General features: G+C 39.0%; 2 protein-coding genes across 2 annotated transcripts in view; one reads left to right on the top strand and one right to left on the bottom strand.

Moving 5' to 3' along the window:
- The window catches only part of Eif3j (eukaryotic translation initiation factor 3 subunit J), a 9547-nt gene extending 5551 nt beyond the window's left edge, over positions 1–3996 (top strand). The window contains exons 3-5 of the mRNA XM_015480713.2: positions 1115–1276; positions 2500–2573; positions 2927–3996. Of these exons, the coding sequence (XP_015336199.1) occupies positions 1147–1276; positions 2500–2573; positions 2927–3058 (336 nt within the window). The 5' untranslated portion in view covers positions 1115–1146 and the 3' untranslated portion in view covers positions 3059–3996. The remainder of the gene's footprint in view (positions 1–1114; positions 1277–2499; positions 2574–2926) is intronic.
- Positions 3997–4553: 557 nt separating this feature from the next.
- Positions 4554–21456, bottom strand: part of Spg11 (SPG11 vesicle trafficking associated, spatacsin) — a 74812-nt gene continuing 57909 nt past the window's right edge. Inside the window, exons 30-41 of the mRNA XM_048793251.1 lie at positions 19705–19919; positions 18525–19272; positions 14241–14380; positions 13046–13244; positions 12504–12641; positions 10384–10517; positions 9165–9272; positions 7376–7544; positions 6900–6988; positions 6533–6688; positions 5839–5990; positions 4554–5140 (exon numbers count right to left, since the gene is read on the bottom strand). Of these exons, the coding sequence (XP_048649208.1) occupies positions 4960–5140; positions 5839–5990; positions 6533–6688; positions 6900–6988; positions 7376–7544; positions 9165–9272; positions 10384–10517; positions 12504–12641; positions 13046–13244; positions 14241–14380; positions 18525–19272; positions 19705–19919 (2429 nt within the window). The 3' untranslated portion in view covers positions 4554–4959. The remainder of the gene's footprint in view (positions 5141–5838; positions 5991–6532; positions 6689–6899; positions 6989–7375; positions 7545–9164; positions 9273–10383; positions 10518–12503; positions 12642–13045; positions 13245–14240; positions 14381–18524; positions 19273–19704; positions 19920–21456) is intronic.

Below are 21456 nucleotides of genomic sequence, written 5' to 3'. Positions count from 1 at the left end.
CCAAAAAAAAAAAAAAAAAGTGGCTGCCAAAGACGCTCCTGCTTGGCAAGTCCTAAAAGTACTCATCTAATTATAGAGGGCACTGGGCCCTTATTTCATGTCTTCATAGGATGTTAAAAGCTGCTCATATGCTTATTAAAGAGGTGGGTTTATGCATTGTGCTCTTATAAAGCCTAGTATGGAATACCAATTACAGATTAAAAAGTAAAATTATATGCATCCATATACAGTCATTGTTTAATTAATAGAATTTTACTGTTGTGTTTCTCATACTAAAATACTCAATACATGATTTTAACAACTAATTTACTCTTGCCCTTGAGAAGGATACAGAATCATACTGTCATTTAGTCTATAATTCTTTTAGGTCAGATTAATTTTTCTGTTGGGATTTAACACATGGCATACCTCTGCTTAGCTTTTGGATTTGACTGGGTATTAAGGCTCCATCTTTGTTTCTTACGTTTTTTTCCCCCTTTCCATACTTTGCTGTGGCTGAACTTTTGGACAGACCCTTTAAGAACATCCCTTTTGTGCCATGGGATTCTTTGGCAGCGTGGTGAATTTATGGGCCCTTTTGTAGCATAATATTTTCAAATGAATACAATAAATGCATAGAATTTTATTTACAAAGGAAACCTATAATTGAAAATAGATATCAAAATACTAAAATAATGAATTTATTACAGAATTTTTTTTTTTTTTTATTACACAGTACATTCCTTCCCCACCTCCCCCTTGTATTGGGGATTGAACCCAGGGCCTCGTGCATATTAGGTCCTCTACCACTGAGTTGCACTCCCGGCCTGTGTATGCTTTTTTATTAATAAGATCCAGTGGCAAATCTAATAAAAAAAAGGTTTTTTTGAAGGTAATGACCATACAATATTGTAAGATATCTGCTAAAACTATAATGTGATATGAAATTATTTATGGTCTCTATTAGTGAAAATCAAAATGTAAATTTATTTCTCTCATTCAAGTTCATAGGGCATGCTCCCCCCCATACTCCACCCCCAGATCTGTCCAAGGGCGTCAATGGGTCTAGATTAAGAATCTGTTTTAGAATGAAACAAAACTTTCTGATATTCCTAGTGTTTCTTCTCTTCTACAGGTGTTAACAATACAGTTTATGGAATAGATGCTATGAACCCATCTTCAAGAGATGATTTCACAGAGTTTGGAAAGTTACTAAAAGATAAAATTACCCAATATGAAAAGTCACTATATTATGCCAGTTTTTTGGAAGCCTTAGTTCGAGATGTGTGTATTTCATGTAAGTAATTCTCATTTCTAGTCCCTGTGGGTAGATTTTAAGTGAAATTATACTCAGGGAGAAGCAGGATGGGGGATTTTTTTTTTTTCTTTTAATTCTGTTGTAGAAACTCAGGATTTGCTTCTTTTGTTCTACATGTACAGTTAGTGTGAGTGTTGGGTTTTTTGGGTGTGTGTGGGCAGGGGTAGGCTGCCTTCACTGGTGTCCCAAAGAGACATCTGGGCTTGTCAGCAAAGCAACTGAGTAAATTTTTTTATTTCTTGAAAGGGAGGTATCTTTTGGGGGAAATGGCCTCTGGGCTTTCAGGATTTTCAGGTGAGTGAGAGAATTCCAATGTTTGGAAGCTTAAGACAAAATACTTAATAGAGCTGGCACCCATCCTCTGGGGTGCTGCTGTGGTGCCACACCCCAAGGAGTCATACCTTTCAGAGTGACAGCTATGGGTGATACAGTAGTAATGTGGAAAGGACTGGTTTTGCTAGTATTTGCTGTTTGAAAAAAAGGAATCCTACATAATGAATTATAAATTTGGTTTTCTTTGAGAAATGATCAGTAAGCTGGGGCTTCTAAAATTAATCAGTGAAGTAACCAGAGTTGGTATTTCATTCTCCTGTACTAATTTTCCTATTTTGGGAGGTTCTGTATCCCAAACTGAACATTTTCTGATAGCTAAAAGCTAGATATCTTTTTATAAGGATGGGAAGGTATGTTCACCACTTAACAGGCCTGTCACCTTATAGCACACTGAGATAAATCAGTTTTCATTCTAGTTCTGTGATAGAAAATGGAGTCCCCCTAGGGGTATGGGGTTTTCTTCTGCAGGTTCAAGAAATCTTAACACATCCTTGATGCTCAATGAGCAGTTAGGAAGTGCATGGTTATCCATCTGTTTAGACTGAAGGAAAGATAGAAGGGAGAGTACTGTGCAGTATTAAGTCACTTTTAGTTTCTGTATGATTGAACAATAGTATGTTGTTGTAGGTCATTATAAAGTTGAATTTTTGTTACTGAATTCACCATTTTTAAGTAGTTCTACCTTTAGCTGAGCCATAAACTCTTGATTCCCTAACCACCTTATGTTTTTAAAAGTTCAGTCATTTTCAGGGTTACTTGATGGACAGATTAGGCTTCTCAAAACATTTTTGGAAGGATATCTATTTTGCTTTAGTTTTCAAAATGCTTAAAATTTGAAGATCAGTGTCTTTTTTTTTTTTTTTTAATAGTGGAAATTGATGACTTGAAAAAGATTACCAATTCATTGACTGTGCTTTGCAGTGAAAAACAGAAGCAAGAAAAGGTAAGGACAAGCTGTGCAGGGAAACAAGTATTATGTTAGGATGGGGTTGTGAGAAAATTCTCAAATATAATAGGAGTCTGTCAAAAACATAAAAGTCAAGCACTACCAATATCATTTAAGTTGGAATAGAACAGGAGTATGGGTGCCAATACTGTCCTTTTGTTTATAGACATGTTCGCATTTCTCCTCTCAATATTAATAGAAATTGCTATAGATGAGGCTTGAGCTCTCCCTTAAAGAATTAAGGTTTCTTCTGGGACCAGATGCTTTTGATATTTCTATGAGGGTTGCTGTATCAGATAAAATGTCCATAGCAGATAAAGTCTCTTGAAATAACTCTTTCTCATCTTTAGCAAAGCAAAGCCAAAAAGAAGAAGAAAGGCGTGGTTCCTGGAGGGGGATTAAAGGCCACCATGAAAGATGATCTGGCAGATTATGGTGGTTATGATGGAGGCTATGTACAAGACTATGAAGACTTCATGTGACATTTTATCTTCTCCTGGTGTCTTCTTTCTGTTGCCCACAATCCCTTCAACATGTAGCACAACTTCCTTTCCTTTCAGTTCTGCCAAATGCTACAATCAGAAGTGCAGTATCTTTTGTGCTGGTTATTTTACCCCTTGACACTTAGGTGCTAATGTGCAAATGAGGGAACGTGGATCTTGCTGCCAAGGGGTTAAAATTGGGGAACCTCAATTGCTACTAAATCATAGTTTAAAACAAACAAACAAACAAACCTAATAATGTTGTCATTGTTGCTGTTTGATTCCATAGCAGCAGCCACTAAATTGGAAACAAAGGTTGCAACATGACAAAAAATTATGTAGTATTTACCAGCACCATTCAGTAATACAGCCTTAACCATACCTCCTTGAACTACTTCATAACTTGTCAAGAAAAGCAGTTTGCAGCAAGGGCATGTGGTGTGCACCTAGTATTAAAATTGCTTTGTTTTAAATTGAGCGTGAGGATGTTAAAAATACATTGTGAAGAAGACTGCTTATCTCAGACTGAAGATACTGCAGCTGAAAAGTACTAGTGTGATACTTAAAAATTAAATGACCAAAACCCTCCAACTTTGAAGCTGAAGAAGGTAAACTTCTCCATTTTTGCAGTACAGTAAAAGTTGTGGAATCTCTTTATTTATCAGACTATTTTTACTGATGAAGTGCTTCAGATGGGGGAGGGAAACTCTGTTTTTATTTGCCTGATTCAAGTGTCTGAGAAACAAATCTCTTTGTTCTCCTAGGCTGCAATGGAACAACTTTAACAGGGTTTTGGCATTTCCTTTCCTTTATAAAACATGCTCAGCAAACTGCACCAGTTAACTACAGTTTGGTAAATTGTTATGTTAACAATTATGACATCTGCAATGTTTTATAAAGCAACTAATTTAATAAAATCACTATTGTGAGGACTTAAATTTTGTGTTACCTCCCAAGAGATATTTTTGGAGAGTACAGAATGCACCTCTTGGGACTAGAGTTCTTTATATACTTAATAAAGCTTAATCAGTGCTTGATGTAGTTAACAGCTTTAAAACAATGATTTGCCAGGTCTTTAACAGTGTCACTGTAGAGCAACAAAGGTGTAGGGCTGTCTTCCTCTTACTTGGGAAGTTATTTTGTTTTTAGATACTAAGGCCTAATGAAGTATCTAGAACAACTATTTATTTGGAATTATAGAGTCTACAACTCAGGATATGGCTCTAAGCATAAATTGTGGGATCTTTTTTATATCTTAAGTGATTTGACCAAATTTGTGGTTTGAGTCTTTGTTTCCTTAATTGTCATAATCAGAATATAAGAAATATTTCTCATTTCCATAGGAAATAAACCTCAAAGCTCTATAGACTACTAAGTGGAAAACATGACCATCTAAATGACCAGAAGGCCATGATTACACAGCAATAATTATAGTAAATGTTGTTTTAAGGCAGACAAGGGCTAAGATTTCCTTAGCAGTAATAATGACATACACTGAATTTAAAATCTATTTTATTATAGAAAGATCAGTTTCTAACAAATGAAAATGTATCATCTGTTCCTTAATTGTGTAAATAATATTAAATATATTTGAAACTGGAATCTACAGGCATAGGTATTCTTTAATCATTACTGTATCACCTCCTAATACAGAAGCCATCTTGAGGAAGAAGAATACCAGTATCCATATAAAATGGGATAGATGAACAATAACTTCAAAGTAGAAATTTTCCTGGTGAAGTCTTGCCTTCATTACCTACCACCTACAAAGACTGATATGGTACAGTCCTGAGCTTTTCTAATTCAGACAACAAAGATCCCCAGTGCATTATTCTACTCTGATCATGAACATCTGTCAGAACCTCACATCAGAACAAGAAAACAGGCACCTTTGAGATCATCTAACCTGAAAGCATATCCTTTAGACAGCAACCTGTTTGAGGGTCCTTCAGAAGTACATTTATAATTTCATAAAATTTGTGTTCATATGCCAACTTGTAATACAGGTAGATATCTTCACAGTATGAAAGTAACTTCTTCAAGTTTTCTGTGACCTTGTTGGTAGGCTGATGTTGTTTATATCTAGACAAAAGAAACATAAGAATGTAAAGGGTAAAATTCTCTATCTTTAAAGGGATGTCAGCTCTTAAAAACCACTACTTATAAGAGAATGCTGTAGCCTTGAAATTTATCAAACACCCCCAATAATAGTTTGAGATAAAATATTTTATTGAAGTATGTATGTCAATGCTTAACTTAATAATTATAGTAAGTTTAGGACTCCAAAAGGCATCTCAGGCAAACTGAGTAGCTATCCTTCCATTTTAAGTACAAAACACTAAGCAAACTACTCTCATTCATCTGTTTGCGTGAATCTTCTAAATGATCACTTCTGGAAATTCTTGACATTTTAAGCTGAAGGTAGTTAAAGGTATGCTGTATGTACTCAGCCATAAATTTCTCTCATTTCACTTCAAAGCTCTAGGGGCTGGGGTTTGGCTCAGTGGTAGTGTACTCGCCTAGCATGCATGAGGCACTGGGTTTGATCCTTAGCACCACATAGAAATAAAAGATATTGTGTTCACTTAAAACTAAAAAATAAATATATTTTTTTAAAAAAGCAGAAATGCTTACAGTCAAAAACCATCCCCCAAAGACGGTCTCACTGTATTCCAGGCTGGTCTCAGCTTTGGTGATCTTTCTGCCTTAACCTCCCAAGTAGCTGGAGCTGAGACTATAGGCTCGTGCCACAGCACCTAGCATAGAAACTTAGTACTTACTTTTTTGAAATTTCTTCAATTATACTAGGTCTTAACAACCTTTGTTGTTTAAATTCTTCCAAATAAGTAAAATCTCCTTTAAGAATCACTTGTTGGTATAGAATTTCTGCCCAATCTGGAACAAAGTCATAGGCCTCGGCCACGATAGAAGCCTTTTTTGAAAGAACAGAAATGAAAAATATCATTAAAGCCAATTTGATGTTAAGATTTAAAGCAAACTATTCTAGAAAATAATAGTGATGTATCATTTCTCACTTTGTTAAAAGGTTCCATGTATCATAATCAATGAAAAGTCATGTTTCAATTTGGCATTTCCTCTCCCATAAACACCCAAATACCTTCTTTCACTGTTTTTAATGTTCTTCAAAATGGACTAATAAAACTGAGAAATAATACTATATTATTCCCACCAGCTCAACTGTATAAGGAACAGTGAAAAGGCTGATACCCTGACATCAACTCCTCTTCATTAAAGGGCCACACTGAATCTCCTGGCAGTCTAAGATTCCTGATGCTGACCTGAGATTCATGGCTCTATAATGTTGGTGGAAGATTGTCTGACAGCTAAACCAGACGGGACTGCTCTGATTCTGTTCTGGTACTGAGACCTCAGACAACTCAATTCAACCTCTGGTACCATGAGTGATACAGTAGGAGGGATATTGGCACTGCCGGCTAGAGTTTTCCTGTTCACCTGGTAGAACCGAGGTAGGGCCATGATACAGTCCATCAGCTTTTGGCGGCCTAAGTTGATAAGCATTGTGTTCTGGCCAGTGTTCAGAAAGTGAATCTGTAGGGTTATCAACCTGGTAAGGCGGTGACAGTGCAGGGCCTGTCGTACACAGGAGTCCTGAGAGATGAGGGTAGAGAGAGGCATAGACAGAAGATTTATTAACATCTTTTATGTGAACCCTCCAACTGTAGTCACCCATTCTGCTCTTGCTTAACCCATGACACCATCCCTACCTTCACTTGAAAAACCCTAGGGACCCAAAAAGAAAAAAAATTATATTGCAGACACCAACTTCCAAGGCCAATCTGGAGTAAGACTTTGTAGTTACCTTGGCATAACTCTCTGCTGCATCTAGCATCAGGGTCAGGGCCTTGAGCAATAGCTGCTTCAGCTGGAGTCCATCCTTTAGGTTGTCCTCTGCTGAGGATAAAAGACACTTGCTGAGTCTAACTGCTCCTAAGGTAGGCTGTTCTTGCCCACACACAGTGATGGTGGGGGCTAGAAGAGAAACATCCCAGCTGTGTTCATAGGGAGGCAAGTGTCTCAGGTAAAGGGTGTTGGGCCAGAAATATACATTCTCAGTAGAACTTCACTGTGGAGGATTTAGTGCCCCTGTAGTTCACTTCTCTCTGGAACATCCAGGAAGGCTTATGTGGCATAACCATAGTTCCTGATGGATACCATCTGCCTGGCTGAGGCTCCCACAGTGATAAATACCCACCTTAGCTTCTAACAGCCAATCTCATGAGCTCTTACCCTTGGCCCTAAAAACTCCCTGGTTAGCAGCTTTGTGACCTTGCTCACCCCAAGGCTGAGAATCAATCAATTTCAGTTGGATGCAGGCAGCTGCCTCATGGTTCTCTCCGATCTCTCGGCACATACTAAAGCACAGGGCTATCATGTTGTGCTTTTCACTGTCTCCAGGGCGGCACCGTTTGATATAATCCAGCAGGGCTGTCTTCAGGGTACCACTCTGCCAAAGGGAGGAAAAAGGGAATACCACGGTCTCAATGAGGGATTACAAGGCAGGCAGAAATGGCTGAATCCCTTAGTTCCCAAAGTTCCGAAAAAACTACCAAGAAGGAGAGGGGAAGGTATTTGGGGGGTGGTATTAACCCAAATTATATTGTTCTGTTGTGTGCTTGTACAAATACGTAACAACAAATCCTACTACTGTATAATTATAATGTACCAATAAAAATAAGGAAAAAACTCCCAAGAAACAAAAAAAAAGTGAATAATTTAAACTATTCTCAGTATAAGGAAACAGGCACATACTTTTTTGCTGCTGGGAATATGAGCAGTAAAGCCTTTTAGAAGGGAGAAGCCTTAAAATTTAATATATATGCATGCAAATGCTGACAATTTGATTTCTAGACATCTATCCTAAAGAAAGAAGCAGAGGAAAGTGCTAAAATGAATGTAATACAGATACTTAAGAGCGATTAATTAGAACTACTACAAATACCCAAAATAAGAGCCATTAAAAAGTGATATAGAAGATTATCTGCTGATTTGACAGTTATAGTTATGCTTAATGTTAAGGGGGAATAGGAGGCTGTTTCATATCTTTTAAGCTTAATGTAAGTTCTGTTAAAATATTTACGTAAATATGTATGTGTTGGGATACATGTGCAGGCAAAGGGCATATACCAAATTGTGAGCAGTGGCTGTCTGCAGATAGTGGGTAGACAGTGAGGATTTTTTTCCTGTTGTTTTTCAAGTGTCTTACATGGAATTTGCATTACTTTTGTAATCAGAAAAAAAGTTATTAAAAGAATATTTAAATGCAGAAACTGCCTCAAAAACCATTTTACAAACCTCTGGGGGAATTCTGAAGATGTACCTATGTCTAATACTTGTTCTTCTCCCAGTGGCTGGACCAGTCTGTTGGTCTGTTTTGAAACTGGTCCAAGATTTTTTTTTTTTTTTTTTGGCTTTCTTTTAATCTTTTTTGGCTGGCCTGGGCTCTCAGAAGCCAAAAGCATACTCTTGGGTTTTAACTCTTAAGAGGTGAACTAGGCAAAGGCAGTAAATCAGCCAAATGTATGATTTGCAAACAGGCTGTGTGAGTGTTATACCTGGTGACAGCATGCTGGGAACAGACAGGTTCGCAATCCCAAAGACAAGACCTGACTCACGTCTTTACTTCCAAGCCTCCTTTCTAGTAGATATAAATGGCTCAACAGCTACAGGCCTTTGTATTCATTCCTCACTTGACTCTCAGCAACATTTTTTCATGGTCTCCTGAAAATCCTACACTCAAGAACTTCAGACACAAACTTGAGAACTGGACACTCCAATTTTAGCATGCCTCTCAGGAAGGATTTTGTCCCTGCCAGGGAAGGCTTACTTTAATTTTATGAGTAGAGGCAGGTGACAGGCCAAGGTGGAGAAAAAACTTTTTCTTCAATATTTGGTATCAACATTATCACTATTTTGTCTGAACTGTGTAATTCGAAACCACTGAGGTCCCTGATCCCAACCCTGCAAATTCTAGGGGTCAATGCTGATTGGGATTATTCCAGAGAAAAGCCAACTCCTGAATGTTGGTGGTACTATGTCATCCTGGAGCTCATGACTTCAAACTTACCGGATCTAGCTTCTTCCTCATCAGCACTTCGAAGTAGTGCTTTTTATGCAGCAAATCAAATATGTATGTCATCTCATTGTACCTTCCAATGCCAGTGAGGAGACGTACCTAAGGGGGAGGGACTTGTATCAGCATCACCTGGAGGCTTTATTGTTTTGTTTTTTGTACCAGGGATTGAACCCAGGGACCTTAACCATTGAGTTACATTCCCAACCCTTTTCATTTTTGAGACAGGTGTCACTAAATTCCTTAGGGTCTTCCTGAGTTTTGAGGCTGGCTTTGAAATTCCAGTCTTCCTGCTTCAACCTCCCAAGTCACTGGAATTACAGGTGTGCTACTGCACTCAGCTCACCTGGAGTTCTGAACCATACCACTACTCCGCGCCCCCCATCAGTTTGGCTTCTTTAAGGGGCAAAGTTCCACAGGATGAAGGGCTAATAGCCAGGCTGCCCTACCTAGCTCCCTCCCATGCACCCAACAAGGGTCTTCTCTGTTGTCTCTAATTATGATTAACCCATATGTCCCACCATCCTATACAGGACACCTATAAAAACTTAAATTGAGCAATTTTATTAGTTCTATAAAATTTTATAGATTTTCAGGCACATGTCTATAATCCCAGCTACTCAGGAAGCTGAAGCAAGAGAATTGCAAATTCAAGGCCAGTCCCAGCAACTTAGATCCTTGTTTCAAAATAAGGGATAGGGATGTAGCTCTGTGTTAGAGCACCTTTCAGTGAGTTCAGTACCACTTTTTTAAAAATTAAGGGTTTTTATCAGTAGGACATAATAGAAGTATTGTGGTACTACTATTCTCTAGGGCAGGTTGTTTCTCTTTACTCTTCATTACAGTGGCCTATAGGCTTCCTCAGCTACCTGGATTGGATAATTTGGGGAGGCACATGAGGCTGGAATTGTTAATTCATTTCAATTCATAGATAAGAAGAAGGTCTAAACCTTGTTTTGGGGAGAAATGGTGCTGTTGAACTTCTAGAAAAGTTAACTGCCCTGTGTGTGTGTGCAACAGCTCTGGAACACGGCAGGGATCCTTACCCTTTGCTTCTTTGGCACAGTCTCTAATTTTGTCAGACATCATCACTTGGGTTAGAGGGTTGGGCTGAATCAGTAGGATCCAGAGAGGAATTGCCTCAGCCCATTTTGGCTCTGAGCTGGCCCCTAGCTACCTCAAGTCAGAAGATGAGAATGAGGGTGCTACTCACCACCAGTCCATACTCTTCATTGGGAGCCAAGTGGTTATCTGTGAGCATCCGGGCAGCCTGTAGGACTCGGATGATGCCTTCCATGTGGCATGTCAGGCTGAAGCAGTGATGGGCCAGGATCAGGAGCTCTGTGGCTGGGAGAGTGAGACAATGCTAAGACTCAGACAAGGTTATGAGCCCTGACAACCCACTGTTGAACTCTGCCTGGCAGGATTCAAAGGGCCTGGTAGACAAGAGGCCTGTCTGGAGAGAGGTCTCTCATTAGTCCTCTGAGGGCCCTGATCTCATCAGCTCCAGCTCTGGGACAATCCTCTGATGCCTAGATTTTATTCTCAGTAATAGCACAGGGATTACCTCTATCCTTAAGGTAGTCAAGTAGTGGCCATTTCTCCAAAAGGTACAACATGTGGGAAAAAGGGATCCTTGCTTTCTGAAGATTGAGAAACTTTCTGCAGACAAACTAATGGACTTTTTGCCAACATAAATCAAGATATTCTCTCTGTATCTCAGGTATTCTAGCTTTCTAGATTGGTGAAAGACTGAATTACAGCAGATCTAAAATTATTACCCATATTAATTGTGAGTACAATTAAAAGGTAAAATGGGGAAATATTTGCAATGTTGAGAATTCCCAGCCTTCATACATTCTGTGCATTCTTAGCTGCTACTTTTCAAAACCTATTGACTACTGCGCACCGCTAATAGCTCAGGCCTTAGTTTGGACATTTCCTGTAGAAGCCTATCTTGGCCCCACAAGCTCCAGAGATGAACTTGCTCACCATATCCCAGGTCCTTCCACTACCTGGCATATAGCTGGTACTTAGTAAATAGTCCTGGGCTGGCTGAGGAGAGAGATAAGAGGCTACTTTTAAAGTGAAACTGTTCAACCTTTGAAAAATCTCCTGTATCTCAGAAGCCTTAGCTTGAATCAAGACCAACCTCAGCAACTTAGGCCCTAAGGACTTAGTGAGACCCTGTTGCAAAGCAAAAACAAAGGGGGTGGGGGCAGGGGGTGGAGTTGTGGCTCAGTGGTAGAGGCACTGGGTTTGATCCTCATCACCACATAAAAATAAATAAAGATATTGTGTCCATCTATAACCAAAAGGGGGGGCGGGGCTGGGGATGTGGCTCAGTGATTAAGCAACTCCAGGTTCAAATCTTGTTTCAAAAAAAAAGAACAATACTTGAATCAGGATCTTAGGGATATAATCATGTATGTGCACAGAGAACGCCACCTATAAGGATCTTCATCAGAGTGTTTAAAACAGCAAACACTGGATACAATCTAAAGGTACCCTAAAGAATAAAATTTTTAGTTACATGAGAAATATTGTATAAACACTTTTGTATAAACATAAGAAATATTGTGTAGACTTTTCAATGTCATGAAAAATGTTAAATGATAGCATATGCATAAAGTAAAAAAAATTATAATCATTATACACCAGTACAAGGTCATTTTTAAATTTTTGGTACCAGGGATTGAACCCAGGTGTGTTTAACTAAGCCACATCCCAAGCCCTTTTTATGTTTTGAGACAGTTGCTCAGGCTGGTTTTGAACTCATGATCCTCCTGCCTTGGCCTCCCCAGTTGCTGGGATTACATGCATACACCACCATGCCCAGCCAGTATAAAGCCATTTTTTACAAAAGAAAACTCTTAGTCTTGCATAGAAAAAGATCAGAGAAACCATATTACTCAGTTATATAATGAACTAGACACATGATGAGCTAGACATACTTGAAAATGAGCATACTTTGGAATCACAAACTGGATACATACATCAGCTCTGCCACTTAGCTATAAATTAATCAGAAAACTTACATAAGCTTCAGTATCCTCCCTTCTAAAGTGGGGACAAGTTATTACCCTACTGTGCAGGGTAATAACAAGTGATTAAAAGTTACCATTTTGTGTGTGATTGTTTTTAGAGTACTTTTCCATATCTTCTAAATTTTCTTCAATGAACTTAACAGTTTTCTACCATGAATTTATACCCATGCTGAAGGCTAGGTATACAGAACAGGAGGAACAAGGATCCAAATCAGGTTTTGGAGAGACTGACCCTGGGAGACCTGTTTAGGACCTGAAACATGAAAGAAAAAGGCCAGGAACTTACTGCAAGACAGTTCCCCATGGGGAACAGAGGAAATCTTATCCAACAACTTCATGCCTAACAAGGTCCGGTCTTGACACAGCATGGTCAGATGAAGAAATGTCTGACTTTCCTCTGCTGGGCTGAACATCTGCTTATGTCCTGAATGGAAAGATATGGAGACAGGCACTGGATTTGCCTTAAGACTTGAGTTGGGAAAGGGACAAGAGTGTGCCCTCAGAAGACCCACTCTGTCTAGGCCTAGGCATCAGGAGGTTCATCCTGACACAGTTCCCTGGGTAGTTTTCCTGCAGCTGGGCTCAAAAACCTTTACCTAGTGGTCATTTTACAAGATAAAAGGAGTGCTTTAGTTCAGAAAAGAGGCAGAGCTACTCCAAAGCATGATCAGAAAACAATATACAAAGTGTAATTTGTTCTCCTGAAAGTACAATTTAGAAATCTGAGGGACAACATATAGGATGTAAATGAGCATAGCATCTCAATCCTTAATGCTGGGAACTTAAGAATGCTGTCTAAGAGGCTGGGAGGCCTGAAGGACAAGGCACCTGTTCCCTCTGATGGGGTCAGCAGCTCCCGTGTCACCTCTTCAGCCACGAGTTCAGCCACAGTGTTTGGCTTGAGGCCCTGGGTGCTGATGAAGGCCTGGGCTCGTTTACATCTGTCAGGCTGTTGAGAGGACAAGATTGCTCGGAGCATGGCCTCACCATCTTGGGCAGCAACTTCTGTGTAGGAACAGCCCAACTCCTGAGAGGAAGGCAAAGCTAAAGTCATTTTTAGGAGTCAGGAAAAGATAACTCTTCCTGTAATGTGATGTGGACAGACTCCATTGTTTTCTGAACTTAAAAAACCCTCACTATGAATAAGAATCTTAGAAGAAACAAGTACAGTTTTCTAATTCTATCTTTTCACCAAAACCAGATCCAAGCAAAAGAAAGGTTTATCATCAGAAAGCATAAGGTGACTATCTCTTGTCAAACACTAATCTTTTCAAACATGATAAGAACTGGGCATGCCTGTAATCCCTTGGGAGGCTGAGGCAGGAGGATCCAAGCTCAAGGCCAGCCTCAGCAATTTAGCAAGACCCTGCCTCAAAATCATAAAGGACTGGGGATGAAACTTGTTGGTAGAGCACCCCTGGTTCCAATCCTCAGTATTGCAAATAATAATAATAATAATTAAAGTGGAATAAAATGCAAGAGCACCTTCCTTGTTTCCACAGCAGCAGCAAAGCCACAATTTTCAAAGATTTTAACACTCGTCTTTATTTCTCTCATTCTACTTTCTACCGTTTTTTCCTCAAACCACCACACGGCCAGATAATTCCTGGCTGTTCTGGCTCCTATGTTTATAGTTGTTTATACTACATATGGAATGCTCCAAACAACCTTAAAGCAAAACCTAAGACATGAGGTCTAGAAGGGACTCTTCATGTTCGAATCATATTTATAGATGAAGAGCAAGAAGCAGCCCTTAGAAGTAAAATGCTTTGCGCTAGCTTTCTGGTTGGCTGAGCCAGAAAGGTAGGACTCAAACTGCCCTGGCACTTGACCTGGTGTCTTCCCCGTTACTACCCAACAATGGGCTCACAGGGGTCAACAGCCTGACAAGGGCTCTATGCCAAGTTATGATTATCATCTGAAGGGCTAATGTGGCAATGTTCAAAATATCCCTACTACTTCCCACTTCTCTTCCTCTTACAGGGAGTCTACTGTGCCCTCCCCACCCCTTTTTGGCACATACCTTGGCAAGTTCATACAGACAGAGGACCTGCCGGCAGTAGTTCTTCCCATAGAGGCACTTGCTTGTCAGAATTTCCAGATTTGTCACCACCTCATCACCTGAAGGCACCATCACAAATGACTGACTATCCAAACTTGAAGCTGGAAAGCAAATACAAGACTGAGAGGGCTCTCACCTGGTAGGTCAAGGCCTCTCCCAGCTCCCTGTGACTGCCTGTGTGTGTGTGCAACTAGTGCTCTGTGCTGCACTCCATGGCTCTCCTCAGTCAGGGAGGGCCCCACTTTGCTGCCTTCCAGAAAATACCAGCCAAGTTACTTCAGACACTTTACGCTATAAGACTCAAAGCCACCTATGGAATGCTATAGAGATCAGCACCAAGATGCCTATTAGATTCCTTTAAACATACTCCCATTTCCCCTCATGTCAAACAAGTCACCATGTCTACCTGACTATCTCTAAAACATCTCCCCAGTCACTGCCTAGTAACCCTGCATCTGAAAGGCTGTTGCCTTCTGCTGCCAGCCACCATTCTCCCGTGTCAATCTTCCACATATTCATTTCTTTACTTTTTTTTTTTTTTTAATATTTATTTATTTATTTTAGTTCTCGGTGGACACAACATCTTTGTTTGTATGTGGTGCTGAGGATCGAACCCAGGCCGCACGCATGACAGGTGAGCGCGCTACCGCTTGAGCCACATCCCCAGCCCCCACATATTCATTTCTAAAATGCAATTATACTTTAAAAGTATAATAAAATTTGGGGCTGGGGTTGTGGCTCAGCGGTAGAGCACTTGCGTAGCACATGCGAGGTTCTAGGTTCGATTCTCAGCACCACATAAAAATAAATAAAATAAAGGCATGTGTCCAACAACAACTAAAAAAATTTTTTTAAGTATAATAAAATTAAAACCCATTTCTGATTGGGGAAAAATAGTCCTGGTACTGGGTTTGTGGCTCAGTAGTAGTGCACTGGCCTTGGGTTCAATCCCCAGCACTTCAGGGGAAAAAAAAGAAGCTTAGCCTAAAAGAGAAGAAAACTTTTACCAAATTTTAAAAAATTATCTATTAGGAAAAAACAGAATATTTATGCAACTTTCAAAGGGCAAAAACAAAACAAAAATTTATATGTATAATAAAGCACTGTTAAATAAATTGGGATACATCCATACAGTAGAATACTCTGCAGCCATTAGATGGGGTCAGTCCACTGAGTGCAAGCCTGTAATCGCAGCAGCTTGAGATGATCGTGAGTTAAAAGCCAACCTCAGCAACAGTGAGGTGCTAAGCAACTCAGTAAGACCCTGTCTCTAAATAGAATACAAAATAGGGCTGGGGATGTGGCTCAGTGGTCGAGTGCCCCTGGGTTCAATCCAATACCAAAAAAAAAGAAGGTGTCAGTCCATCTATATGTGCCGAAAGGAAAACAGATAGATCAATAATATAATCTCATTTTTGTAAAAAATAAATACTGTATGTGCACTTGGTACTTGCACACAGAAATTAATGCATACCAAGCCAAGTAAAAGATAGTTATTCTGGGTAATTAAATGGGCATGGCATTGAATTCATTTTTTACTGCTATTTGTTTCACTAAGCATGTTAAACTTTTGCATTTAAAATATTAAACATTATAAGAATATGCTTTAAAGACAAATAAAATGTTATTACTATTCATCCTTCACTGAAGGGTTCAGTTCTAGGCAAGTTGGAATAATCATTCACCCTGTCTCTCCCACTGAATTAAATATAAAATCTGGACACAATGCATGCATTGGTATATAAGAATCTTGAAAAGTAAAATCTCACAAATCCAAGATAATCAGAATTACCATCTTCTCCTCTGGTAGCCTCAATGCAGAACAGTGTGATGCCTAGAACTGAGCACCTGAGGTGGAAAAATGGAGGAAGGGAAGAGAAAGAGCCAGTGCACAAGAGCACTCAATCTCTGGAAAAGCCCTCTAGCACCAGTTCAAGTGTGCAGAAAAAGGAACTCTTCATTTTCATGTTCCCTTACTCTGGGGCTCCCAAGCAACCCCTTGGCAATGGTGGCAAAGGCTGCAGTGGCAGCTGAAATGGACCAAAACCCAGAGAGAGAGGGGAACCTTCTTTTCTAAGCAGAGGTGCTCTGGACTCAAGAGGGTCGAGAAAACACTTGTTTTGCATTACTCTTCTGTCACTTGGCTCTGAACGTGGACAGAAAAGCCAGAGAAGTAAGTGCAAGACAGAATAAGGCAACTAAACATTTATTTGGTTTTTAGTCACAAACCTGAAAAGGGAGGCCTCAAGGAACCAGAAAATACCTGGAGAAGCCCAGGAAAGCAACCCATCAAGTTTTCTGAACTGCAGGTTCACTATATGCTTCTGATCCCATCTGGCTATCAAAGTTACTGAGAATTGAATTAATCTGCATATCACTACTCAGACCACACACTAACCACTGGGTTGCATACATACATAAAATGGATCTGAAGAGCATTGCTAAGGATACGGAACTGATATTGGAACTGCAGCCCTCAGAACTCACCCTGAATCTAACTAGGTCTTTTAAAAAATATGGACATTGTTGACAGGATTTGTACAAAATCCAAAGTCTTAACAGTATATCTGAATAATAAACTATTCAAAATATCCAGGATAGAACCCCCCAAATTGCTCAAATATGAAAAAACAGGAAAATCTCAATTCACATGAAAAAAGATGAGAGCTACCAGCTAGCATAAAATGACACACATTGAAATTATCTGGTAGACTTCAAAACAGCTATTACATGAATATTCCAGTAAGCAACTAACTATATATGCTCTTGAGACAAATTAAAATATCAAATTCTCAGCAAAGAAATAAAAATGTAAAGAATAGGAATTTTAGAACTGAAAAACAATTGAAATTTGAAAATAGAAGTAAAGACGACTCAATTACAGAATGGAAATAACAGAGGAAAGGGTTAGTGAAATGGAAGACAAAAGTGAGGTATGGTGGCACACGCCTATAATCCCAGGTACTTGGGAGGCTGAGGAAGGATTGCAAGCTTGAGGCCAGCCTGAGTGATTTCATGAGATCCTGTCTCAAAATAAATAAAAATGGCTGGAGGTATAGCTCAGAGGTAGAATACTTCTGGGTTCCCTTTTCTGGGAAAGGAAAAAAAAGGGTAGGGGATACTTTACACCCCATGAAATCAGCATTAGCCCCCACTACAAAGGACAAAAATATTATAAAGAAAATTACAGATCCGGCCGGGGTTGTGGCTCAGTGGTAGAGCACTTGCCTACCATATGTGAGGCACTGGGTTCGATCCCCGGCACCACGTACAAAATAAATAAAATAAAGGTATTGTGTCCATCTATAACTAAAAAATATTTTAAAAAGAAAATTACAGATCAATATTCTTCACGAACATAGATGCAAAATCCTCAACAAAATAGCAAACCAATTCCAACAATATATCTAAAAAATCATTCACCAGGCAGGACCACATGGAATTTTATCCTGGGAATGTAAGACTGTTTCAATAATCAAAATCAATTAATGTATTCTACCATATTCATAATCTAAGGGGGGGATGCCCTTAGATTAGATTTGTTGATCTGATCAAATCAACATATGCAAAAGAAAAAGACAAAATTCAACAGTGACTCGTACCAAAAACTAGGAATAGAAAGAAATGCTTCAACATAAAGCATACCTTAGAAAAACCCATAGCTAATATCATACATAATGATGAAAGACTGAATGCTTTCTTCCTAAGACAAGGCAAGAATGTCCACTCTTATCCTTCTTACTTGCTTTCTTTATTGCACTGAAAGGCCTGGCCAGTACAATAAAGCAAAAATAAGAAACAAAAGGCATAGAGACTGGAAAAGAAGAAATAAAATTGTTTCTATGTGCAGATGACAGGATTTTCTATGTAGAAAATTCCAGGAAAGCTATAAGAAAATTCCTAGAAAAGGTAAGTTTAACAAGGTCATATGATACAGGTTAACCTAAAAATCTACCTTTTTCTATTTATTATCAATGTACAATTAAAATATATTTATTTGTATAGAATAAATTTAAATGAACTAGCTGTAAGTCAGATGAATTCCAACAATAATATATAAGTAGTTAGAAGATAGGTGTTTCTATTTCATTGACTAGTTAATTACCTAGTTTATATATTACCTGGGAAAAAGTTGCTGTCCCCTTAACTTAGTGTAACTATTGTGCCACAGGGGTCTCTTCCTTCTTGGAGAGAATGTCAGCAGCATCACTGGGGACTCAGGTAAGTTTGATCTCCTATACTTACTGCTTTGGACTTTCCTTAGAGGAATGCCAGGCTGCTCCTCTTCCGTAGGCAGCTCAGCACCTTGTAGAAAAGCATAAATCTCAGGGTGCAGGTCATCCATACCAGCTTCCCCTGAGGCCAGTGCTCTGCAGTGCAATACCAAGGCAACATCTTGGTTATAGAAATGAAAATACCGGCATACTCTACTTGCTTCATGCACACAGCCATTATCCAGGAGGTGCCCAATCAATAAGTTTAGTGACTCCTGCTCCTTCCAATTCAATCTATTCTCGCATGTCTCTCTGGATGGAAGGCCATTAAGTTCTAAGTATTTTGATGTGTTCAAAGCAGCCACCTTGGAGAAGGAAAACTCACTGGCTAAGCTATCAAAGGAAAGTTCACCACTAGTTGAGATCTGTCGAGAAAATCTAGGCTCTATTTCCTCCTGATTCCCTGTGAAGTTGTGCTGGGTAATGCGACAGATCCAAATCTGCTTCTCCAGTTCCTCCAGCTTGTCCAAGGGCACTGGGTCCTCCTGGGCAAGCCAGTGTCCTGCCAGGGTGAGCAGCAAATGACGTTCCTCAACACTGCTTCGTCCAACTGGGTGCTCAAAGGCCACAAGGGCTTGGTCAGAGAAAAAGGAAGAAGCTGCTTTATTTGAAATGGAATTTTTCTTAAAATTCTCATGACATTTTTTCCAAAAATCAATTCTTGCTTGTTTCAGGGACCACTGTTCAATGTGTTTTAGTGTCTGCATTTCTTGTGTGATCTGTAAAATTTTAAAAGTAAGATTTAGCCTTTCCTGAATAAAGAAGCATCATAAACATTAATGCTCCCTAAGTATACCATACTTGCTAAACTCAAATCAGAGAAAATGGAATTTCACTATAGATAACCCTGGAGATTTTCTGGAAAGTTAAGGTATAAAAACCAAATTCATATAACCCAAATGAACTTAAAAAGGAAGCTATCTTATATTTTATTCTATTCAAAGAAAAATAGTTGCAGTATATCAATCAGGCCTCACATTTAAAGCATACTTTCTTCAGAAATGGACATCCTAGCTAATCCACTTCTGAAAAGTAATGTTTGTGTTAAAGGTAGAAGGCCCCATTACCTATAAACTGCCATCTCTTTTAGTTCTCTGTTCAACACTGGTTTAAAAAGCTAAGATCTGAATAAGTTAAAGGACTAATGATACCTCTTTAATAACCAAGTTGTCCACAGGTAACTCAGCTAATTCTGCTACCTTCCTGGCCAAAGCAAACTGTCCATCCATCTGCAGTCTTTCCAAAATCGATCTACATTCATGCTGAAAATTCTCAGTGCTGTAGCTGGTAATAATTACATGATTAATGGCTATGGATGTATCCTTCAAAATTTGGCTAAGGACACACAGCTTCTTCATATCTGGACCTGTGCCAAAGAGAAAAAGATAGAAATACTTAACAAAATGCTGCTATAGCGTTTAAAAAATTATGAAAAATCAAAAAATATATGTTTAAAGGAAAAATAAAAATTTATTTTTTACTCTGATTGATTAGCAGAAGCCATGGGGTAGGGGTAGTTCCTAAATGTCAAAAAAAAAAGACTTGACCTGCAAAATTCTAAACAGAAAAGTTTGGTTTAAATTGCTTGCCCTATAGTAAGAATGTTACAAATTGGCATATGAATTCAATCTATGCATCTGGCTTTATATACAGGGCAGAGGTTGGGAATCTTAGATATAGTAGCAATGCAATAGTCTTGAGAAGATTTTAGCCATTTGCTCAGGCTAATCCCATCTTTGAATTTTTCTCTTACCTTCATCAAATTTGTCAAATTTCATCAAATCAGCCATCAAAAAAAAAAAAAAAAACCCAACAACTTTATTTATTTATTTATTTATTTATTTAATGTGGTGCTGAGGATCAAACCCAGTGCCGCATACATGTGAGGCAAGCGCTCTACCACCAAGCCACAGGCCCAGCCCTCAGTCATTTTTTTCATTCACTGCAGACAGACATCCTGGGGAATCAAGACAAAGAATGTGCAGGGCAGTAGAAATTGCAGCTGGTCAAGAACCCAGGTTTGAATTTGGCACCCTGTATTCAGAATGGAACATCATTTGCTCCTCCTGACATTTATCTACTTAACAATGGAGACTCAGCTGAGGTTTTCCTAATGTCCCTGGAAATTATTATCCTAGTAAAACTAAGAATTTTCCAAAGGGCCGGGGGTGTAGCTCAGTGGTAGAACACTTGCCTAGCATGTATGAGGTTTGAACCCCAAAGATTCAAAACTAACCAACCGTCAATTCTCTCACAATAATTTACGTGGCTAGGTTTGCTTCCACTCACAAAAACTCTACGCAGAGCCTAATTATGTCCTCATATAGGGATGGGAATGAGAAACATGCCATGTAGGCCATTTCCAATGCCAGTTGCTGGGCAGTGGTCTGATATAAGCAGATTATTGTGTAACCCTGCACAATAACCAATGTACAATATGGGCTTGCTGGGTTTCTTTGCTGCCAACATGTAGTACACAGGCTTTGAAAGAACATATTTCTGTTCTCTTAAGCAGATACACAATACACACACACACACATACACACACATGACACAAATATTCTATAAAAATAGAATATGAATAAAAGTATTATAATAATGGTTAACAATGTAGTCAATCCTTGTAATTATTAAAAGAAATTACAAATCATGGAAAATTACAGGAAATTCATTTCAGGAAAAATTAAATCACTACAGATCAATGAAAACATCTATCTCTTCATCTGGTCTGCACAGTACTGCGTTTTGGAAACACTTCTTTCAGTCATCAAACCAAAAGCCTACAACACTTGGCACTGAGCCTAGCATTCTGCCAGTGTTCCGTGCAGACCTTAGCTTTCCAGTTGAACATCCATGAGTTTAAATGTGAAAATATAACCCTAGTAGTGAAACATTAGAATATA

This window comes from Marmota marmota, unplaced genomic scaffold (genome assembly GCF_001458135.2).
Source record: "Marmota marmota marmota unplaced genomic scaffold, marMar, whole genome shotgun sequence".
Classification (NCBI taxonomy): domain Eukaryota; kingdom Metazoa; phylum Chordata; class Mammalia; order Rodentia; family Sciuridae; genus Marmota; species Marmota marmota.
The sequence above is the reverse complement of the archived record's forward strand: the minus strand, read 5'-3'. Positions and strand labels throughout refer to the sequence as shown.